This window comes from Rhea pennata, chromosome 4, assembly GCF_028389875.1.
Source record: "Rhea pennata isolate bPtePen1 chromosome 4, bPtePen1.pri, whole genome shotgun sequence".
Lineage (NCBI taxonomy): Eukaryota > Metazoa > Chordata > Aves > Rheiformes > Rheidae > Rhea > Rhea pennata.
The window spans coordinates 33,822,789-33,841,383 of NC_084666.1; the positions used below are offsets into that span (position 1 = coordinate 33,822,789).

Genomic DNA, 18,595 nt, shown 5'->3' on the forward strand with positions numbered 1-18,595 from the left:
CCTGAGCATGAATGTGAAGTGAACAGATGTTTTCACAAAGGTGCTGTGTAAGTGACTATAGTTAATATTGAACAATTCAGTATTTGATTTCATTTATTGTATATATTATAGTATATAGTGTATACATATAAGATATATGTAATGTACAGTCTAGTATACAATACAATGTATTCTTATAGATTTAAAAGAATTTTTAAAATTGCAAGTTTAAGGTCTAGGTTTTTTATTCTTGTTTTTCATTTTTCAGTTGAATTTGGTAATGAATATATTTAAAACCTTGCCTAAAATACAACCTTACTCATCTACTTTATTCATACTTCATTCTGATCTTATACTTGGTTCTGTTTTATCTCTCTTCCTGATGAAAATCAATATTCTAACTCTTTGTTCTCTGTCTTTAATCAGTTTCTAATCCGTGACAGAAACTAAACTTCCTAGTTTCCTTAGCAACCTCTTGCAAGGAACTTTATCAAGGTGCTTTTAAAAGGTCGAATGATTAGTTTCTTTTCTATCTTTTTGCCACCATCTTCTGAGAATTCTAATAGGTTGGGGAGGGCAGCATTTTCCTGTAACTAGCAGTGATGGTTCGTATTATAATAGACTTTCTGAGATACTTAAAAGCTATCTTTGCTTATGGATATTTCCCCAAACTTACAGTGTGTTGGATTACAGTTCACTGATCTGGAATGTCTAGGACTGCTCCTACTGAGCTAGGGAGTTTTGTTTGTGGCTGGGTACCTGTGCCCCACATGCCTGCTCGTGCATGCACACTCACTCACTTTTTCTCTCTCTTCTCTTCCTCTCTCCACCACCCCAGTTCCCTGGCAGTGGAGCTGATTATTAACAACTGTAGATTGCATATTACAGCACAAAGCTGAGATATGCATTGTGCTGCATTGCTCAAGAAGAACAAAATTGAATTTGAAAAAAAAAAATTGTGGGGATTCCACCACTTTTTCATTTTGCTTTCTGTGGTTTACAGCTAGCCTAGGCCTGGAATGGTAAAGAACTGAAAGAGAATTGTTTCCACACAAGGGCACACTGCATCCATTGCCTTGGAAAACATTGCTTAGAATTCCAAATTTGAAAAAAAATAATAGAGCATTTCACCCTCCCTGGGATCCATACTGACGAATACACTTTTTAATTTTAAAGTTACTCTGGAATTATTTTTCATCTTACATTACACAAAAATGTTTACCCTTTTAGCTACCTTATTTAAAGCACTTTTTGACTGTATAGATTTCTGTTTTGACTTTGGGGCAGAGGAGGCAGGCTTCAGTTTAGTGAATTTTTTTTTTTTTCCTCTCTACATCCCCTATTTCTCTCCCCTTTCTTGGAGAAAAAAACAAAAAAGGCTTGCAGTAGAAGTATTGCTGTATTACAGTCTGATTTCTAATGACATCCTGTTTTCCTCTGTATTTCCCAAATATCATTAATACTTTCCCATTTCTATTGTATCTTCTCAGGTGTACATCAAAGTTATAGACACAAATAATCACAGGCCTGAATTTTCCACTTCAAAATATGAAGTCGTTATACCTGAAGACACTGTACCAGAGACAGAAATTTTGCAAGTCAGTGCAACGGACAGAGATGAGAAGAATAAACTGATTTATACTATGCAGGGTAGCACTGATCCCATCAGTCTCAAAAAATTTCGTCTGGACCCTGGAACTGGCTCTCTCTATACTTCAGAAAAACTAGATCATGAGACCATGAACCAGCATATTCTTACAGTAATGGTAAATAAACACATTACTACTACATTTAATCTGAAGTCAGCAACAAACATCTCTCTTTTTTTATGTCTTTTTATTTTGCCCCTCACCCAAAATAAACTTTCATGTATATGTTGAATCTGTATGCAGTCTTTGACTGATACAGACGAACCCTGAATTATTACTAATGTTGGATGAACTACTATAATAACAGTACTAATGTAGTATGATGCTAATGACTAGTAATGTGCTAATTGTTTTAGGTTCGAGATCAAGATGTTCCTGTAAAGCGCAACTATGCTAGGATCATCATTAATGTTAGTGACACGAATGATCATGCTCCATGGTTCACTAGCTCTTCCTATGAAGGACGTGTATACGAGTCAGCAGCTGTTGGATCAGCAGTACTTCAGGTTACAGCATTAGATAAGGACAAGGGAAAAAATGCAGAAATTGTGTATTCAATTGAATCAGGTATATTGACATTCTTAAATCTTCAGTTTATTATAAAATAATGATGCTTGATCATGTCTTGTTTTATCTATAGATGTATAAAAAATAAGCTGTGAAAAAGAGGGTGGTACAGGTGTCTGTGTTGTATTTTATCATGTGATTAAGCTATAGTCTGAGAACCTTAAAATTGCAATGGACTAGATAATTAATATTCATCTCCCTCATCCTTAAAAGGCTTTGTTCACTAGAAATTGTGGAAGCATTAAATTTAGATCTTAAAATTACATTGTGTTCCAATGATGTAAGTTATGTTTTGTGGCATAGTCAAGAGTGGATTTGGTGAAAAGAATAAGAACATGCAACATGTTTCTTGGTGTTTAGTACAGTGTGAAAGAAGGAAGCTCAAAAATAGCTTAAATGCCTATATACTGGTGCAGACAGAGCTACCAAATAGTTTCTGTTCAGTTAAGCAAAGACTATTTTGCTTTGTGTAGTTCCCTCTGGCTGCTACTGGCTGGTTTTACATAGTGGGACTGCTAGTCTTGCTCAGTAAAATATATAAGAAATCCCCTAGCAGTCCATTTGACACTATGACTTCTATCACATTGCAGGCCAGAGAAGAGCACTATGTACTGCTGGTTATCGTTCACCTCAAAGTATCTCTGAATCATTCTATTCTTTTAATTCCTTAAACAAATTCATTATTACAATTAAAATATTGAATCTTGTAAAATTTTATAACATAAGTCATGGTTTGAATAACAGTAGTATTGCCCCTTGCTTTTTTTTTTTTTTTTCCTTTTTTTCTCCTTGCCTTTTTTTTGCCCTGCTCGTCCCCCTTTTTTTTTCTTCTTGAACTTGCCTGTGCAATTCAAATGATGTTGACTTTGAATAGCGAATAACCTGGGATGATGTGGACTGACTTACCAAACTGACGCTGGTAATGATGCATACGAAACATTGACTAGTTGGAAGTGAGTTTTGTTTCAGTCCAGTAAATCTAGATAAAATTCTTCCATCAGTAAGGTCCTGAATTATGCAGCCACTGTTACTGGGGGGGGGAAGCTCTTTAAGTTATGTTAGCTATATTCTGTAGTCTTTTGAAGCTAAGAAGCATTTTACAATAAAATCTCTGGTAACAAGTGTAAGAAACTATATATTAAAGAGAGCAGTAGGTAAAAAGTTATGTAGTTACAGTTGCACACAAAATGATAGGAGCAAATGCTGCTTCTTTATTCTTGTCATAAGTTATTTTATAAAGACATAGGAATTGTTTATTGTAAATATTTTCCTTTTTCTCCCAAAGTATTATTTTGATATGCATACCTTAACAGTATTAAAACAAAGCTGTGATTATGATACTCTGAAGAGGGAGGATATATTTAAATGTCTGATAAGTTTTCTGTTATTTGGAGAAAAGCAAACTTTTTTACTAAGCAGGACATTAATGTTCATAAAACTTTTCTCTTGCCTTTCCTAATTCAATAGTGCATGTTTTGTGCATACCAAAGTACTGTGAAAAAAAAAAAAATGTGTATGCATGCTATCTGGCATGAATTTACACCCTGTTCTTTTCCTTTCTTCTAGATTTTTGTAGGAGTAAATGTAAGACTTTCTTAGGTTTGTTTTATAGGATTGTCATCTACTAGGAGGTTAAAGCATTATAGCTGATGTTCTAAGCATATGGAATGAACATTCTTTAAATACTTGTGATGTCTGATGAGATTTGTAATGGCATATTCTAAGAATGCCACTGTGTTTAGAGTCTGCATTAAAAAAAAAAATAAAATCTTCTGCCTACTTGTATGCATAATTCAGAATTTCTTAATAAATGTTTCTGTGCTGAGAACATGGCTTTAGTAATGCAATGTAATTTTTAAGGGAGTAAAATGTTACACTGTTTTAGTTCATGAACTGAATATTATATATTCATTATGAATATATGAATATTGTATAGTTCTTTACATTTTCAAATACATAGTTGAAAACAAATGATTTTCAAGTGGCAGCTGGTAATATTCAGTAGATAGTATTTTTTTCTAACATTTTATCACAGGGCATTAACTTGTCTATGTATTAATATAAAGTTAGGGTTGAAATAACTTCTGATCTAATTCAGAAATCTTTACTTCTGAAATAATGATTTAAAGAATACTCACATAAGCAATTGAGAATCAGGACTTCTTTTTCCGCAAAAATCTAGTTATTTTAGATCATGTAATATAACTCTTATTCCACTAATGTCAGTTTCTGAATATAATTTTCTTTCAGCTTTAGTAGATATTTAATTTGGCTTAAACATGAGCTCAATAACAAAGGTAATTTGAAGAAAATATATGTAATTTTTGTGTGTTGAAAGTTGCAAAATACTTACATTTTTATGAGTTTTTTTTTAAATTGAAAATGAATCAAATTTTTGCATTTATTTTGAAGTCTCTGATAACTTTAGTAACTCTACTTGGTGCCGTATTTCTGCAAGTAAACTTAGAATTAGTATTAATTCATTATGTAAAACTTTCCAAAGAGGCTAACAAACATTTTTAAACAAAATTAAGAAATCACAATATTCCCTTTGTTTTCTTTCCATAGTCTCTTTTAGTTTATGGCTAAATGAACAATCATTCTTTAATTTTTTTATACCTTTTTTTAATTGCATTTCTTTTTCTTCACAGGGAATATTGGAAATGCCTTCTTTATAGATCCCGTTTTGGGTATAATTAAAATTGCAAAAGAGTTAGACCGGAATAACCAGGAAGAATACAACTTGATAGTAAAAGCTACAGACAAAGGAGATCCTCCAATGAGTGAAGTGACTTCTGTGCATGTGTTTGTTACAGTTTCTGATAATGCCTCACCAAAATTCACAGCTAAAGAATATTCTACAGAAATCAGTGAAAGTGCCAGCATTGGTTGTTTTGTTGGAATGGTTACAGCATACAGTCAGTCTTCTGTGATTTATGAAATAAAAGATGGTAATATAGGTGATGCCTTTGCTATCAACCCAAACTCGGGTGTTATTATTTCTCAAAAGTTACTTGACTTCGAAACTTTGCCTGTTTACATACTAACTGTGCAGGCAACAAACATGGCTGGCCTGTCCACTAATGCAACAGTTTTGGTGCATCTGCGGGATGAGAATGACAATATACCAGTTTTTACACAAGCTGAATATACAGGACTTATCAGTGAATCAGCTTCAATTAACAGTGTGGTTCTAACTGACAAGAATATTCCATTAGTAATTCGAGCTACAGATGCTGATAAAGAATCAAATGCTTTGCTTGTTTATCAAATTGTTGAACCATCTGTCCACAAATACTTTGCCATTGATTCTAGCACTGGTGCCATTCGGACTGTAATGAGTCTGGACTATGAGGAGACAAACATCTTCCACTTTTCAGTGCAAGTACATGATATGGGGATACCACCTTTATATGCAGAATATGCAGCTAATGTTACTATTTATGTAATTGACATCAATGATTGCCCTCCTGTGTTTTCAAAAGAGTTGTATGAGACATCCATTTTGGTTCCAACCTACAAAGGTGTTAAAGTCATCAGCGTAAATGCCACTGATGCTGATTCAGGCATTTTTTCACGATTAATTTATTCCATCATTGAAGGCAACATTGGAGAAAAATTTTCAATAAACCCTAAGACTGGAGTTATAACAGTACAAAATACAACTCAGTTAAGGAGCAGATATGAATTAACAGTTAGAGCATCTGATGGCAGATTTGCAAGCACTGCGTCTGTAAAAATTAATGTGAAAGAAAGCAAAGCAAGTCAGCTGAAGTTCACACAGAGTTCTTACTCTGCAACAGTACAGGAGAATTCCACTGAGGCAAAAACAATAGCTGTTGTTACTGCTATAGGGAATCAAATAAATGAGCCTTTGTTTTACCATATTCTAAATCCAGACAGCAGATTTAAAATAAGCTATACTTCAGGAGTCCTTTCAACCACCGGAATACCATTTGATCGTGAACAGCAAGAATCTTTTGATGTGGTGATAGAAGTGACAGAGGAGCATAAACCATCAGTTGTTGCTCATGTTGTGGTTAAAGTCACCGTGGAAGATGTAAACGATAATGCTCCAGTTTTTGTCAATCTTCCATACTATGCTGTTGTTAAAGTAGATTCTGAAGTAGGCCATGTTATTCGACGTGTCACTGCTGTAGACAAAGATACAGGGAGAAATGGCGAGGTGCATTACTACCTCAAAGAACATCATGAACATTTCCAAATTGATCCTACTGGAGAAATTTCACTGAAGAAAAAATTTGAACCAGACACACTAAATAAGGAGTATATGGTCACAGTAGTGGCAAAAGATGGAGGAGAACCTGCTTTCACTGCTGAAGTTGTAGTCCCAATTACGGTTATGAATAAAGCTATGCCAATTTTTGAAAAGCCATTTTACAGTGCAGAGATACCAGAAAATGTTCAGCTCCATAGCCCGGTTGTGCATGTACAAGCAAACAGCCCAGAAGGACTTAAAGTGTTTTACAGCATCACAGATGGAGATCCTTTCAATCAGTTCACTATCAACTTCAACACTGGAGTTGTAAATGTTGTTGCCCCTCTTGATTTTGAGGCTCACCCAGCGTACAAACTGAGCATTCGAGCAACTGACTCCCTAACTGGGGCTCATGCTGATGTGTTTGTAGACATAATAGTGGAAGACATCAATGATAATCCTCCTGTGTTTACAGAGCAGTCTTATGCTGTGACCCTTTCTGAGGCATCTGTCGTTGGAACATCTGTTGTACAAGTGAGCGCTACAGATGCTGATTCTGGAACAAACAGGGGAATTTCCTATCACTTGGTTGAGGATAATAGTGAAAGTCATGACTACTTCCACATTGATAGCATCACTGGACTCATTCTGACAGCAAGAACTTTGGACTATGAACAAATTCAACAACACAAATTACTAGTCAGGGCCATAGATGGTGGCATGCTGCCTTTGAGCAGTGATATTGTTGTAACTGTTGATGTTACTGATCTCAATGACAACCCCCCTCTCTTTACCCAGTTGCTTTATGAAGCTAAAATTAGTGAACTGGCTCCTCGTGGGCATTTTGTGACATGTGTACAAGCCTCAGATGCAGATAGTTCTGATGTTGACAAGCTGGAATACTCCATTCTGACGGGCAATGATCATATGAATTTTGTAATTAATAGTAAAACTGGCATTATCACCATCTCAAACCTACGCAAACAGACACTGAAGTCACATTATAATCTTAATGTGTCTGTATCTGATGGAGTCTTCAGAAGCTCAGCCCAAGTCCATATAATTGTAACCAGTGCCAATATGCATAGCCCAGTTTTCAGCCAGAATGAGTATGAGGTTGAACTAGCTGAAAATGCTCCATTACATACTTTGGTGACTGAGATTAAAGCAACAGATGAAGATTCTGGTACTTACAGTGACATCACTTACCACATTGTAAATGACTTTGCTAAAGATAGATTTTACACAAATGAGAGAGGCCAGATATTTACCTCTGAAAAGCTTGACCGTGAAACACAAGCAGAAAAAGTAATTGCCATAAGTTTAATGGCCAAGGATGGAGGAGGAAAAGTTGCTTTTTGTACAGTTAATGTAATACTTACGGATGACAATGATAACGCTCCTCAGTTCCGAGCAACAGAGTATGAAGTAAATATTGGATCTGATGTTCCAAGGGGAACTTCTGTCATTAAAATCTGGGCATCTGATGCTGATGAGGGTACAAATGCAGACATCACATATGCTATTGAAGCAGAATCTGAAAGTGTTAAAGAGAATTTGGAAATCGATTCATTGTCTGGGGTAATTACTACAAAAGAAAGCTTAATTGGTTTAGAAAATGAGTTTCTAACCTTCTTTGTTAGAGCAGTGGATGGTGGTTCTCCCCCAAAGGAGTCCATTGTTCCTGTCTATGCTAGAATACTCCCACCAGAAGTGCCTCTACCAAAATTTTCAGAACCATTCTATTCTTACACAGTTTCTGAGGACATTCCAATTGGAGCTGAGATAGATGTTATCAAAGCAGAACATAATCAGACTTTGGTGTATAGTCTGATTAAAGGGAACACTCCTGAAAGCAATAGGGATGATTTTTTTGTAATTGACCGACAAACTGGAAGATTGAAACTTGAGAAGAACCTTGATCATGAAACAACTAAATGGTATCAATTCTCAGTGTTAGCACAGTATGCGAATGAAGATTATAATGTTGTTTCCTCAGTAGAGGTAAGCATTCAGGTAAAAGATGTAAATGATAATAAACCAGTTTTGGAGTCCAATCCATATGAAGCATTCATTGTGGAAAACATGCCAGCTGGAACCAGAGTCATCCAAGTTAAAGGAACTGATTTAGATTCAGGACTCAATGGGCAGGTTACTTACAGCTTAGATCTTTCTCAAGAACTAGATATTTTAGAGTCCTTTGCCATAAACATGGAAACTGGTTGGATAACCACTCTCAAAGAGCTCGACCATGAGAAACGGGACAAATACAAAATTACAGTGGTTGCATCTGATAGGGGTGAAAAAATTCAGCTATCTTCTGTCGCTGTGGTTGAAGTTACTGTTACAGATGTGAATGACAATCCTCCACGCTTTACTGCGGAGATATATAAAGGGACAGTCAGTGAGGATGACCCTCCTGGTGGAGTAATTGCTATCTTAAGTACCACTGATGCTGATACAGAAGAAGCCAATAGACAAGTCTCCTATTACATTACAGGTAAATGTTTTTCAGTAATGTCAGAGTAATAATTTGAGTAATCCTAGAATGCTGTGAGTGACGACTTTCTATAAAACATCTATATTTTGAAGCTCTATAGTGGCAAGGAAAAAAGTCTGTGTGTCTTAAAATGAAGATTTAAAAATTATAGGTAAAAATGAGTCTTTGAGAGCTTACCTTTGGCTTTGTTTGAAACATGCCTAAAATGTCTTTCTAAAGATGTTATCTACTTCTTATAGATCAGATTTTATAGGAAGAAATATTTACACTGAAATAAATAATGCCATTAAAGACCAAACCAAAGAAATTTCATAAATTAATAAAGTATTAATTTCCAACAGAGGATTTTAATATTTTTCTTATTTTGTATAAAGTACCTTAGTATGATGTTAGCTATAATGCTGCATTAATTTCTATCTTATTATTTATAGCTTCTATAGGCTGTAGTTAAATTTGCTGACTAAGCATTCACTGGCTATTTTTACCTGAAAAATGAAGCTATTTCTGTATTAGATTCACAGAGTGGCTGCTTGGTTGCATTTAGATTTTTTTTATTTTTATCTGTAAATTAATGTTGACAGAGTAATTGTAACATTCTCTTTTTAGTGAAATATATCTATTGATATTTCAGGAGGTGATCCGTTGGGACAATTTGCTATTGAAAATATACAGAATGAATGGAAGGTCTATGTCAAAAAGCCTCTGGACAGGGAAGAAAAGGACAATTACCTTCTAAATATTACAGCTACTGATGGGACCTTTGCAACTAAAGCTGTGGTGGAGGTTAAAGTCCTTGATGCTAATGATAACAGCCCTGTTTGTGAAAAGGTAGGCCCAATCTTCCATCTTCCACATCTAGCTGCTTCCATAGGTAAAATGTAAACTCATTTTCTTTGAAATCATATCTCACAGGACTGACAAATAAGTGTTCGCTGGTAATGGAAATGTACTTTGTACTGCAAGGACAACATGCTGTAAAAGAAAGGTGATTTCTTAGGCAGATTTCTTAGTAATTTAAAAAATCCAGAGACCATTCACAAATGTAATTTCATCATTTCATGTCCTTATCATTTTCAGGTATTTCATCCTCTAGTTCACTTCACATGTTCCCAAACATTCAAACAGAATATCTGGTCTGTCATTCTCTTCTCTTCCCTCCCCCAGTGCAACTCCTCCTTATTGCATATATTTTAACCTTACAATGTTACTTTAAAATCTTTTAGGCTTTGTATACTGACAGTGTTCCTGAGGATGCTCTTCCTGGCAAACTGATAATGCAGGTATCTGCCACAGATGCAGATATTCGTTCCAATGCTGAAATTACTTATACGCTGCACGGCACAGGAGCAGAAAAATTCAGACTAACTCCAGACACAGGTAAAATTTCTAACACATTATAAGCTATATGAAATTGCAGTCATAGCCTCACTTTATAAAATGTTTTACAATTATGTTACATTGACATATGTGAATGTCAGTACTTTAAGCTTTGTGTTAATGGTTAGTTTATTATGTAAGTGTTGTTTTAAATGTGAAGTTCTATTTTGAAAATATTAATAATGTATTGATGGAAGATCAGGGAAAAGGTCAGTATTTAATATATGGAGAACAAAAGAATAAGTGGAGTAACTGCCCTGAGGCCAGAAACTTCCATGTCAAAGTGACTGTCAATAAAAGTACGTTACATATGTGGTACTTTTTATATTCAGTATATTAATCAGTAAAAATCATAGTGAGTTTATGAAATAAAAATAACTTTATTCAAATTCTCTCCACCATCATTTGGTTTTGCATGTTAAATGGGTTGAGGTTAGACTGAGGAACAAATTTCCTTTCCATAGTAAAATAATACACAAAGCTGCCTCCATTTTTATTGGAATTATTATATAATCAAGATGAGTTCTTAAGTTCCTTGACTTTTTCTATTTTCCTGCTGTTCATGTTTTCTGGATGACCAAGGCCAAAATCCTATGCATTGCACGGTACAATAAACAAGTAGTAATAAGGGAGTAGTAAATAATATAGAAAAATAAAAAGATCTAGCGGGAATACAGAGAAGAATACCTTAGTGGCAAAGTAAATGAGAAGGATCTTTTTTTCCCAATTTTTGTTTAACTTCGATTTCATTGCAGTGCTATGTTAGCATGTTCTTAGATAAATTCGTAAATTCTATGTTAATAGAAATAATGTTCATAACATTTAATAGATTTCAGGGATTTGTCTGCAGCAACAAGTTATATTTGATGATGTAAGTACCTCTGCTATTTACTGCTACATGTTACAGGAGGAGAGTCAACTCAGTAATCTGTGGAAGGGACACAATCAAGTAGCCTAAAAAAAAGTGCATAGGATTTTACCTTGCATTTTGTTAAGGCAAGGTTTGAATAAATTTAATTTTCATTACACAATAACATGTAATTACTTAGCTAGGTGAACATGGATGGATTCGTGCATGCATGTATGGGCATGCACACAGGCTGCACCATTGAGTGGTGCAGAATGTGACTTACTTCAGCTAGTTTCAATTTTAGTGATTTAAAATTAAAGCCAAAGAGTTTTAGCATTTAAACTTCTAAAGCAAAAGAGGCAGGCCACTGACATGTTTTGCCCAAAGTAGAGCTTATTGGTGCAGTGCAGCTGTTGACTCAGCCACTGATGAAATTATCCTCAAAAAGAAAATTGTTGTTCATCTTTTCTGAGTACAAAAGGATTTTAGAGAAGGAAAGCATGCTAGGCTACACAACATTATAGGACACTTAATTCTTGCAACTTGTGTCCATTTATATTTGTAATTCTGTTTATAGGTGAACTGAAAACATTAATGCCACTTGATCGTGAGCAGCAAGGAGTTTATTATCTTCAGGTGAAGGCTACAGACAGAGGAGGAAGATTCTGCCAGGCTAATGTTATTCTGACTCTGGAAGATGTGAATGATAATGCCCCAGAGTTTACAGCTGATCCTTACTCCATTACTGTGTTTGAAAATACAGAGCCTAAAACCCTTTTGACGAGAGTACAGGCAACAGATGCAGATGCAGGTATGCATTCTTTAACTGATTTTTCTGTCATGGTCTCAAAGTTACAGTAATGTTTATTTTGTCTTATCCTGAGAAATGTTAGGTCTTTCAGGGGAACTGATAGATTTTCAGTACCTCTCAGGATTAGACTTCTGAGTAATATATTTAGGTCTACTAAATGATATAACACCTAAGTTTGATGTGTTAGTGGCTTGAAAAACATCACTTTTTTTGTCTCCTACTGTGTAAAAAAGCATGGGGGGGGATGGAGACAGACAGACAAAATGTAGGATCAATTTTTTGCAGTTAACTATTAACGTTCCAGTGGAGTAAGTCCATCCTTTTACTCCTGGAGTAAGTAAACGAAAATTGAAGCCTTGTCCATGTAGGTAGAAGCCATGTTTTGAATGTGTGCTAGCTGTTGATGATAGTATCCTAAAGAGAATCCTGGTTAAGTATAGCTTCATGTGTATGCAACCTTATTAAGAATTTTGCCGCCTCTTTATTATCACTGTTCAGTTCTAAGCATTTAGGTGAACATGAACTGAAAATTGCATTAGAAAGAATTTGTTCTTAGACTTGTTCATATATTTGGAAGAACACAAGAGCATATGGTCTTTGTTTAAAGGTATATGATTTTTATATGTAATCATTTTTTAATCAAATAATAATTGCCTCATTGTCATGAAACAACTGACCTGATTTGTGCTATGATAAATCTTACTGAATTGGAATATAACAGATGCTTTTGCACTTCACTAGTGTTTTAGGCTTAGGAGCAAAATGCTTGGCCTAAAATATTAAGGATTTTTCTTGTTTGTTTTATACAGAAATCTTGCCAGAAATGATGTTTCTGTTAATTCTGGGACATTCTTAAATTTACTGGATAGAACCTGATTATATGATGCAGCCCAGCTTCCCCATATTCTCCAGTTATTTTTAAGCCTGCTAAGTAGATGTGTTGTTTTAACGTTATAACTTATATTACTAATGTTTTCGTATTAGTCAGTACTATGACTGAAACAGAACTATGCTTCATGGAGTTTTTGTGACAGAAAATCTGTATGATGAAGAAATTTTTTGTTTGTTTTGTTTTAAGCATATTACATCTTTTGGGGGATCTCTTGACAGGAGCTGTTAACTGTTGCTGAAATTTACTTTAAGATGAATGATAGTATCTCATATGCACATTTGATTTCTGTAGCTATCATATCCACTATTATGTTGGTGTATTTAAACTGTTTTTTCATACTTTGCAATTCTTTTTAAATTGTAGGGGTAAACCGTCGAATCCATTATTCACTGGTGAACTCTGCAGAAGGCCAGTTCTCTATTGATGAATCCTCTGGAATCATTCGGTTGGAGAAACCATTGGATCGAGAGTTGCAAGCTGTGTACACTCTGATTCTGAAGGCTACAGATGAAGGTTTACCTAGAAGACTGTCTTCCACAAGTAGTCTTATAGTTTCTGTTCTGGATATAAATGATAATCCACCCGTATTTGAGTATAGGGAGTATAGTGCCAGCGTATCCGAGGACACTTTGGTTGGAACTGAAGTTCTCCAGATCTACGCTGCAAGCAGGGACATCGAAGCCAATGCTGAAATCACATACTCAATAGTCAGTGGAAATGAACATGGAAAATTCAGTATTGATTCTACAACAGGTAACAGAATGTAACTGTGAATATATGTTAGCCTAGCTGAACACTGCGCTGTAATATGCTCTGCAATAATTCAGCTAGATAGATTATATATAATCCATGTTTATTACCCGTACAGCCATCTTGGCTGTAAAGCTGGTGATACTGTTTATTCACCAATGTTGTCAGTATGCAAAGGAGGGCAATAGAATGTGAAGCAAGAACTTTATTTAATGCTGCTGTTTATTGTTTTTTTACGTTATATTTATTTAGTTTTATCAGAGTAAAGGTTTCCTAGCCAGAATGTTTCTCACCCTGGTAATGGAGTAATTCTGTAGTTACAGAAGCATAATAATCTTTTCACAAAAGCCATTATATATAATCAGAATAAGTAGCCAGACTTTGTAAAAGAAATATCAAAAACTAAATTGGCAAGGAAAGCTAGTCATTGGTCCACAGAGACAGTAATTCTAGAGGAGTTTGATATGGCATTAAAGAAGGATTGGAGTATTCTATTCAGTCATGTCTAGCATGACAATAGAAATTTTAGGCTTGAATGTTAATCAGATATAGTTTGAGAAAGTACTTAGATTATTTGGAAAATATTACCTCATTAATGACAGTAATTTGTTAATACACTTCTATTCTTGTTTTTTTTAAAATATATAGTTCTTTTTTTTAAAAAAAAATAGGATTTCTACTCAAAAGTTAATAATGAGTAATTACATCAGTATAACTGAAATAAGTCTTGCTACTATTCTTTCTGCTATAGTACCACAGAAGTACTATAGATGTACCTTGCCAGTTTGGCTTCTTTGCATATTTGAAAGCAGAAGAATAGTCAGAAAAAAAAAATATTCCAGCAGTAAATTACATGTCTGTTAGGGACTGCAGTAGCTTAACTATTCAGTTAAAAACTCTCACTTTTAAGTGAAATTTTTCAATCAAAATCCATGGTCAGACAATTCTGCTATTACCTCTGTGTACTCCTCTGCCAGACGTGAATGCTAGCTGCAAAGGAAGTGAAGTTAAAGGTCATTTCATATTTTTGATTAATTTAAAGTTTAGAACAGGACTTTTTCTAGTCATCTTTTTTTAACTTCCTTCTTTTTTAATGAAAAATATGAGCCAAGTAGTTCTAAAGTGTGAGTTTTGTGTGGTAATGGCAGGAACTTTTACTGGCTGGAAGTTTTTACTTTTATGTCTAAAGCCTGATTATATCACTCAGTAGCCCACCACAGTGATGAATCAAGTCCTGAAGAAGCTGCTTATTTATCAGAGAAACTCAAAACCTGTAACATGTAATACCACGCACAAACTCACACACACACACACACACACACACACAAATTCTGCTATTACTGCTTGTGGTGTTTTTTGTTTCCCTCTCCTTGCAGGAGCCATTTTTATCATTGAGAGCCTGGATTATGAAATTTCCCATGAGTATTACTTGACAGTAGAAGCCACAGATGGAGGCACACCTTCATTAAGTGATGTCGTAACAGTGAATATTAATGTAACAGATATTAATGACAATACTCCGGTGTTTAGTCAAGACACTTACACTGCAGTAATCAGTGAAGATGCTATCCTTGAACAGTCAGTCATTACAGTATGTATTATCATCTTTTTTTTTCCCTTGAAATACTCTGTTATGACTATCATGCTTTCTGTCTTGGAGGAATAAATATTAAATTGAAGATAAGCATAAATGAATATATAATTTGCCACTGAGTGAACTGAATTTTTTTTTGAAAAAGTTTCAGAACCAGGGGCATGATGTGCTATGGGGAAGTGCATAATATTGTTTGGTATATTTGTATTCTCCTCATGAGAACATGACTTCATTTTCAGAAGGAATTCGGGAAATGAGTTTAGGTGACGTTGGTATGTGCCGAATATTATGATATTTCCTCCGAGAACTCTGTAATTTTATTAGACCTGAAGCAGCTGTGCTTGTCTTCAGAATGAGTTTATTTGAAACATGATAGTGTCTGTCTAGACCTGTTTTAAATGAGACTTTAATGTCCCGTAGGTTATGGCGGATGATGCTGATGGACCTTCAAACAACCACATTCACTACTCTATTATAGATGGCAATCAGGGAAATCCTTTTACAATTGACCCTTCGAGGGGTGAAATAAAAGTAACTAAACTTTTAGACAGAGAAAAAGTAAGTTTTTGATACTTTTTGAACATTCAGGGTTAATTTAGTTATAAGTAATTGAAAACCACCACATTTTTGCATGATATTTGTAAAGTACCATTTCAGTATTCCAAAATTATTAATCCACAACCAAGTGAAAGCAACTATTTATGGCAGTGCTGAGGACAGGGGTCATATTTGGGGGGATATACATATATAAAACGTAAACCTTACTTGGGGGGTTACACAAAAATATTTCTTCCGTAGATGAAAAGCTGAGTTTGTTACTCTTTCTTTGTTCTATAGTGAATCTTTGGGTTTTTTTTTTTTTTTAATTTATTTTTAGATTTCAGGATACACCTTGACAGTTCAAGCATCAGATAATGGAAACCCACCCAGACTTAACACAACTACAGTTAATATTGATGTTTCTGATGTAAATGACAATCCTCCAGTATTCTCAAAAGGAAACTATAGTGTTATCATCCAGGTAAACTTAAATATAGATAATAAAGTTTTAGTAATAAAATTGATAATATTACTTGAGTGTTAAATTTGACTTGAAGAAGTAGGCAAGCTATAATAAACCTAATGTTTCAGTTTTATTTTTCTGTATTTTTTTATTACTCAAAGTTGCTAGTGGGACTGCTTATCTGAATCAAGTGCTAAGGGTTACAAATTCCATATTGTGTCACGTGTTTAGAAACTTACATTGCAAGGAATGTGTGTTCTTTTTTTGGATGTAGAGTGAGAGAGTGTGTGTGTGTGTGTCTGTGTGCATATATATAGTATTTGAGTTTATAATGTGCTTAACATCATGCAGCTAGGTTAAAATACCTAATAGTCTTGCTATTTTGTTAACCTTAGAGTTACTGCTTAGAAAAAGATACTTAGTCTGCCTACATACTCTGAAGCAAGTATACTGTACTGTGGCACATAGTTCAGGATTTGAATCATATTGGCCTCCTCTGGTATTAGAAGCAATTGAAGCAGGAATAATATTTCATATTGCTACATACAAATCCTTTGATGAATTTTGCATCTTAAGTACCAGATTCTCAAATAGCTGGCAGTTATTTGCCTGATTCAGACACCTGTCTGCCAAAAGAAAGATAGTAGAGGACAACTCTTGTTTATCCTGTCGTCCTGAATCCAATATAGAATAAATGGAAGGAAACAAAGGAACTGCATTAAAACTTTTATACTAATAATGTAAATGATCTCAATCCCTTGGGTTCTGTCATTGGTGCCTGGCCTTGGCCAGTAGATAAATACCAAGGATCAGGCAATGTTATTGCTGCACTGTGCCATCCTGACATACCACTTTGTTTGAGACCATGTAAATGCTTTGTAAAGGCATCCATAAGTCCTCCAAAAGATGGTGTGGGTGGTGATTCATCTCTACCCCACCTATACAGAGTATGTAAGTAACGTACAGTGGCTCTTGCCACTGTAAAAAAAAAAAGAGAAAGAAAAGCATATGTTTTTTTCCATGTGCTGTCAAAGGTACTTTGTTTTCCCCAGTCATAAAGTCTCTTGAAGTGAATGTTTAATTAAAGTATCCCCTGAATCTGTAGACTATATAACCTAAGTCTGTAATGTCTCTCTCACAAAATTTAGAAGGAAAATTTTGTGTTTTATTGTTCATTCATACCAGTCTATCCCACTATGGAGGGTAGCAGAGAAAAAGCTTGAGGAGTTCCCTGAGAATGTTGGTTCATGCTTCATGATACATTAGGGATGCACATTTAGACATAGCTGGAAATATGTTTGGCTATTATGAAAATCAAAATTCTTTAGATAACCAAATGTAAATATTTCTATTTTAAAATGATAGTCTTTTTCTGTTTTTTTGGGGGGAGGACTTCAGCTACAAGACTTGATAATAAACTACAAAAGTTTACCTACACACTCTCCCAAGAACAGAGAATATGCTTATTATTAGGAGTGTGAGAGGATAGCACTTTATTATCATTGTACTTCACAAAAACTTTTTTCATTTTTAAAATGTTAAAAAAACATGGTCAATACAGTGTAAGGTGAATGTTCTGGGGAAAATAGTATGAGTGTTGGGGGGAGGATGTATATCAGATACATGATAGCCTATGTGTTTGAAGTGTCTGTGAAACCTCTGGCATCTACCGAATGCAGACGTGAAGATGTTTTGTGAAATAAATTTTAAAATCTGCCTTTCATGTCTTAACCAGACTGTGGCTGTAGTCAGAACATTAATTAAGGCTGTAGGAGTCGAATGAGGAGTGTGTTTTTTCTAGTCCTTCTAACAAAGGCATTAGTTTATTCTTAATAAGTGTTTTAGCTAAACTTGAAATCTATGATGACTCAGTAATTAATCTGCTGTAACCCTGTTTCAGACCAACGATGGAAAATTTCAAGGCTGAGCTATTTTAGAAAAATGTAAGACAAAATCTAAAAAATACACTGTCTTTTACTGTTTTCATCATTATTCACACAGAATAGTATTTTCCTTAAACAATATTGTCATTTGGATTTCCCTTATACTGGTTAACTGGTTTGATAGTAATTCGATTTTAATTTTTTCTTTTTCCTGTTGTAAAAAAGAAATCAGTGTCAAGCTATATCTCTAGTTATAACAAAACCACTGTGATTGTGTTATGCATTTATAGGAAAATAAGCCTATTGGATTCAGTGTGCTACAACTAGTAGTGACAGACAAGGATTCTTCTCACAATGGCCCTCCATTTCTCTTTGCCATCCTGAGTGGAAATGAAGAGAGCACTTTTCAGATTAACCAGCAGGGAGTGCTGACGACAGCTGCTGCACTGAATCGCAAAGTTAGAGATCACTACTTACTTCATGTTAAGGTAGGATAAGCTACCTCTAGCTGTTTTGTGCTA

At 34.8% G+C, this 18,595-nt stretch overlaps 1 protein-coding gene across 4 annotated transcripts in view; it reads left to right on the top strand.

Annotated features, from left to right (window-relative positions):
- Positions 1–18,595, top strand: part of FAT1 (FAT atypical cadherin 1) — a 116,802-nt gene that overhangs the window by 80,645 nt on the left and 17,562 nt on the right. For all 4 annotated transcript variants that reach the window (XM_062575671.1, XM_062575668.1, XM_062575669.1 and 1 more), the window contains exons 8-18: positions 1,470–1,745; positions 1,985–2,195; positions 4,847–8,914; positions 9,546–9,742; positions 10,138–10,291; positions 11,719–11,952; positions 13,208–13,597; positions 14,971–15,185; positions 15,609–15,746; positions 16,066–16,209; positions 18,365–18,562. In XM_062575671.1, coding sequence (XP_062431655.1) covers positions 1,470–1,745; positions 1,985–2,195; positions 4,847–8,914; positions 9,546–9,742; positions 10,138–10,291; positions 11,719–11,952; positions 13,208–13,597; positions 14,971–15,185; positions 15,609–15,746; positions 16,066–16,209; positions 18,365–18,562 — 6,225 coding nt within the window. The remainder of the gene's footprint in view (positions 1–1,469; positions 1,746–1,984; positions 2,196–4,846; positions 8,915–9,545; positions 9,743–10,137; positions 10,292–11,718; positions 11,953–13,207; positions 13,598–14,970; positions 15,186–15,608; positions 15,747–16,065; positions 16,210–18,364; positions 18,563–18,595) is intronic.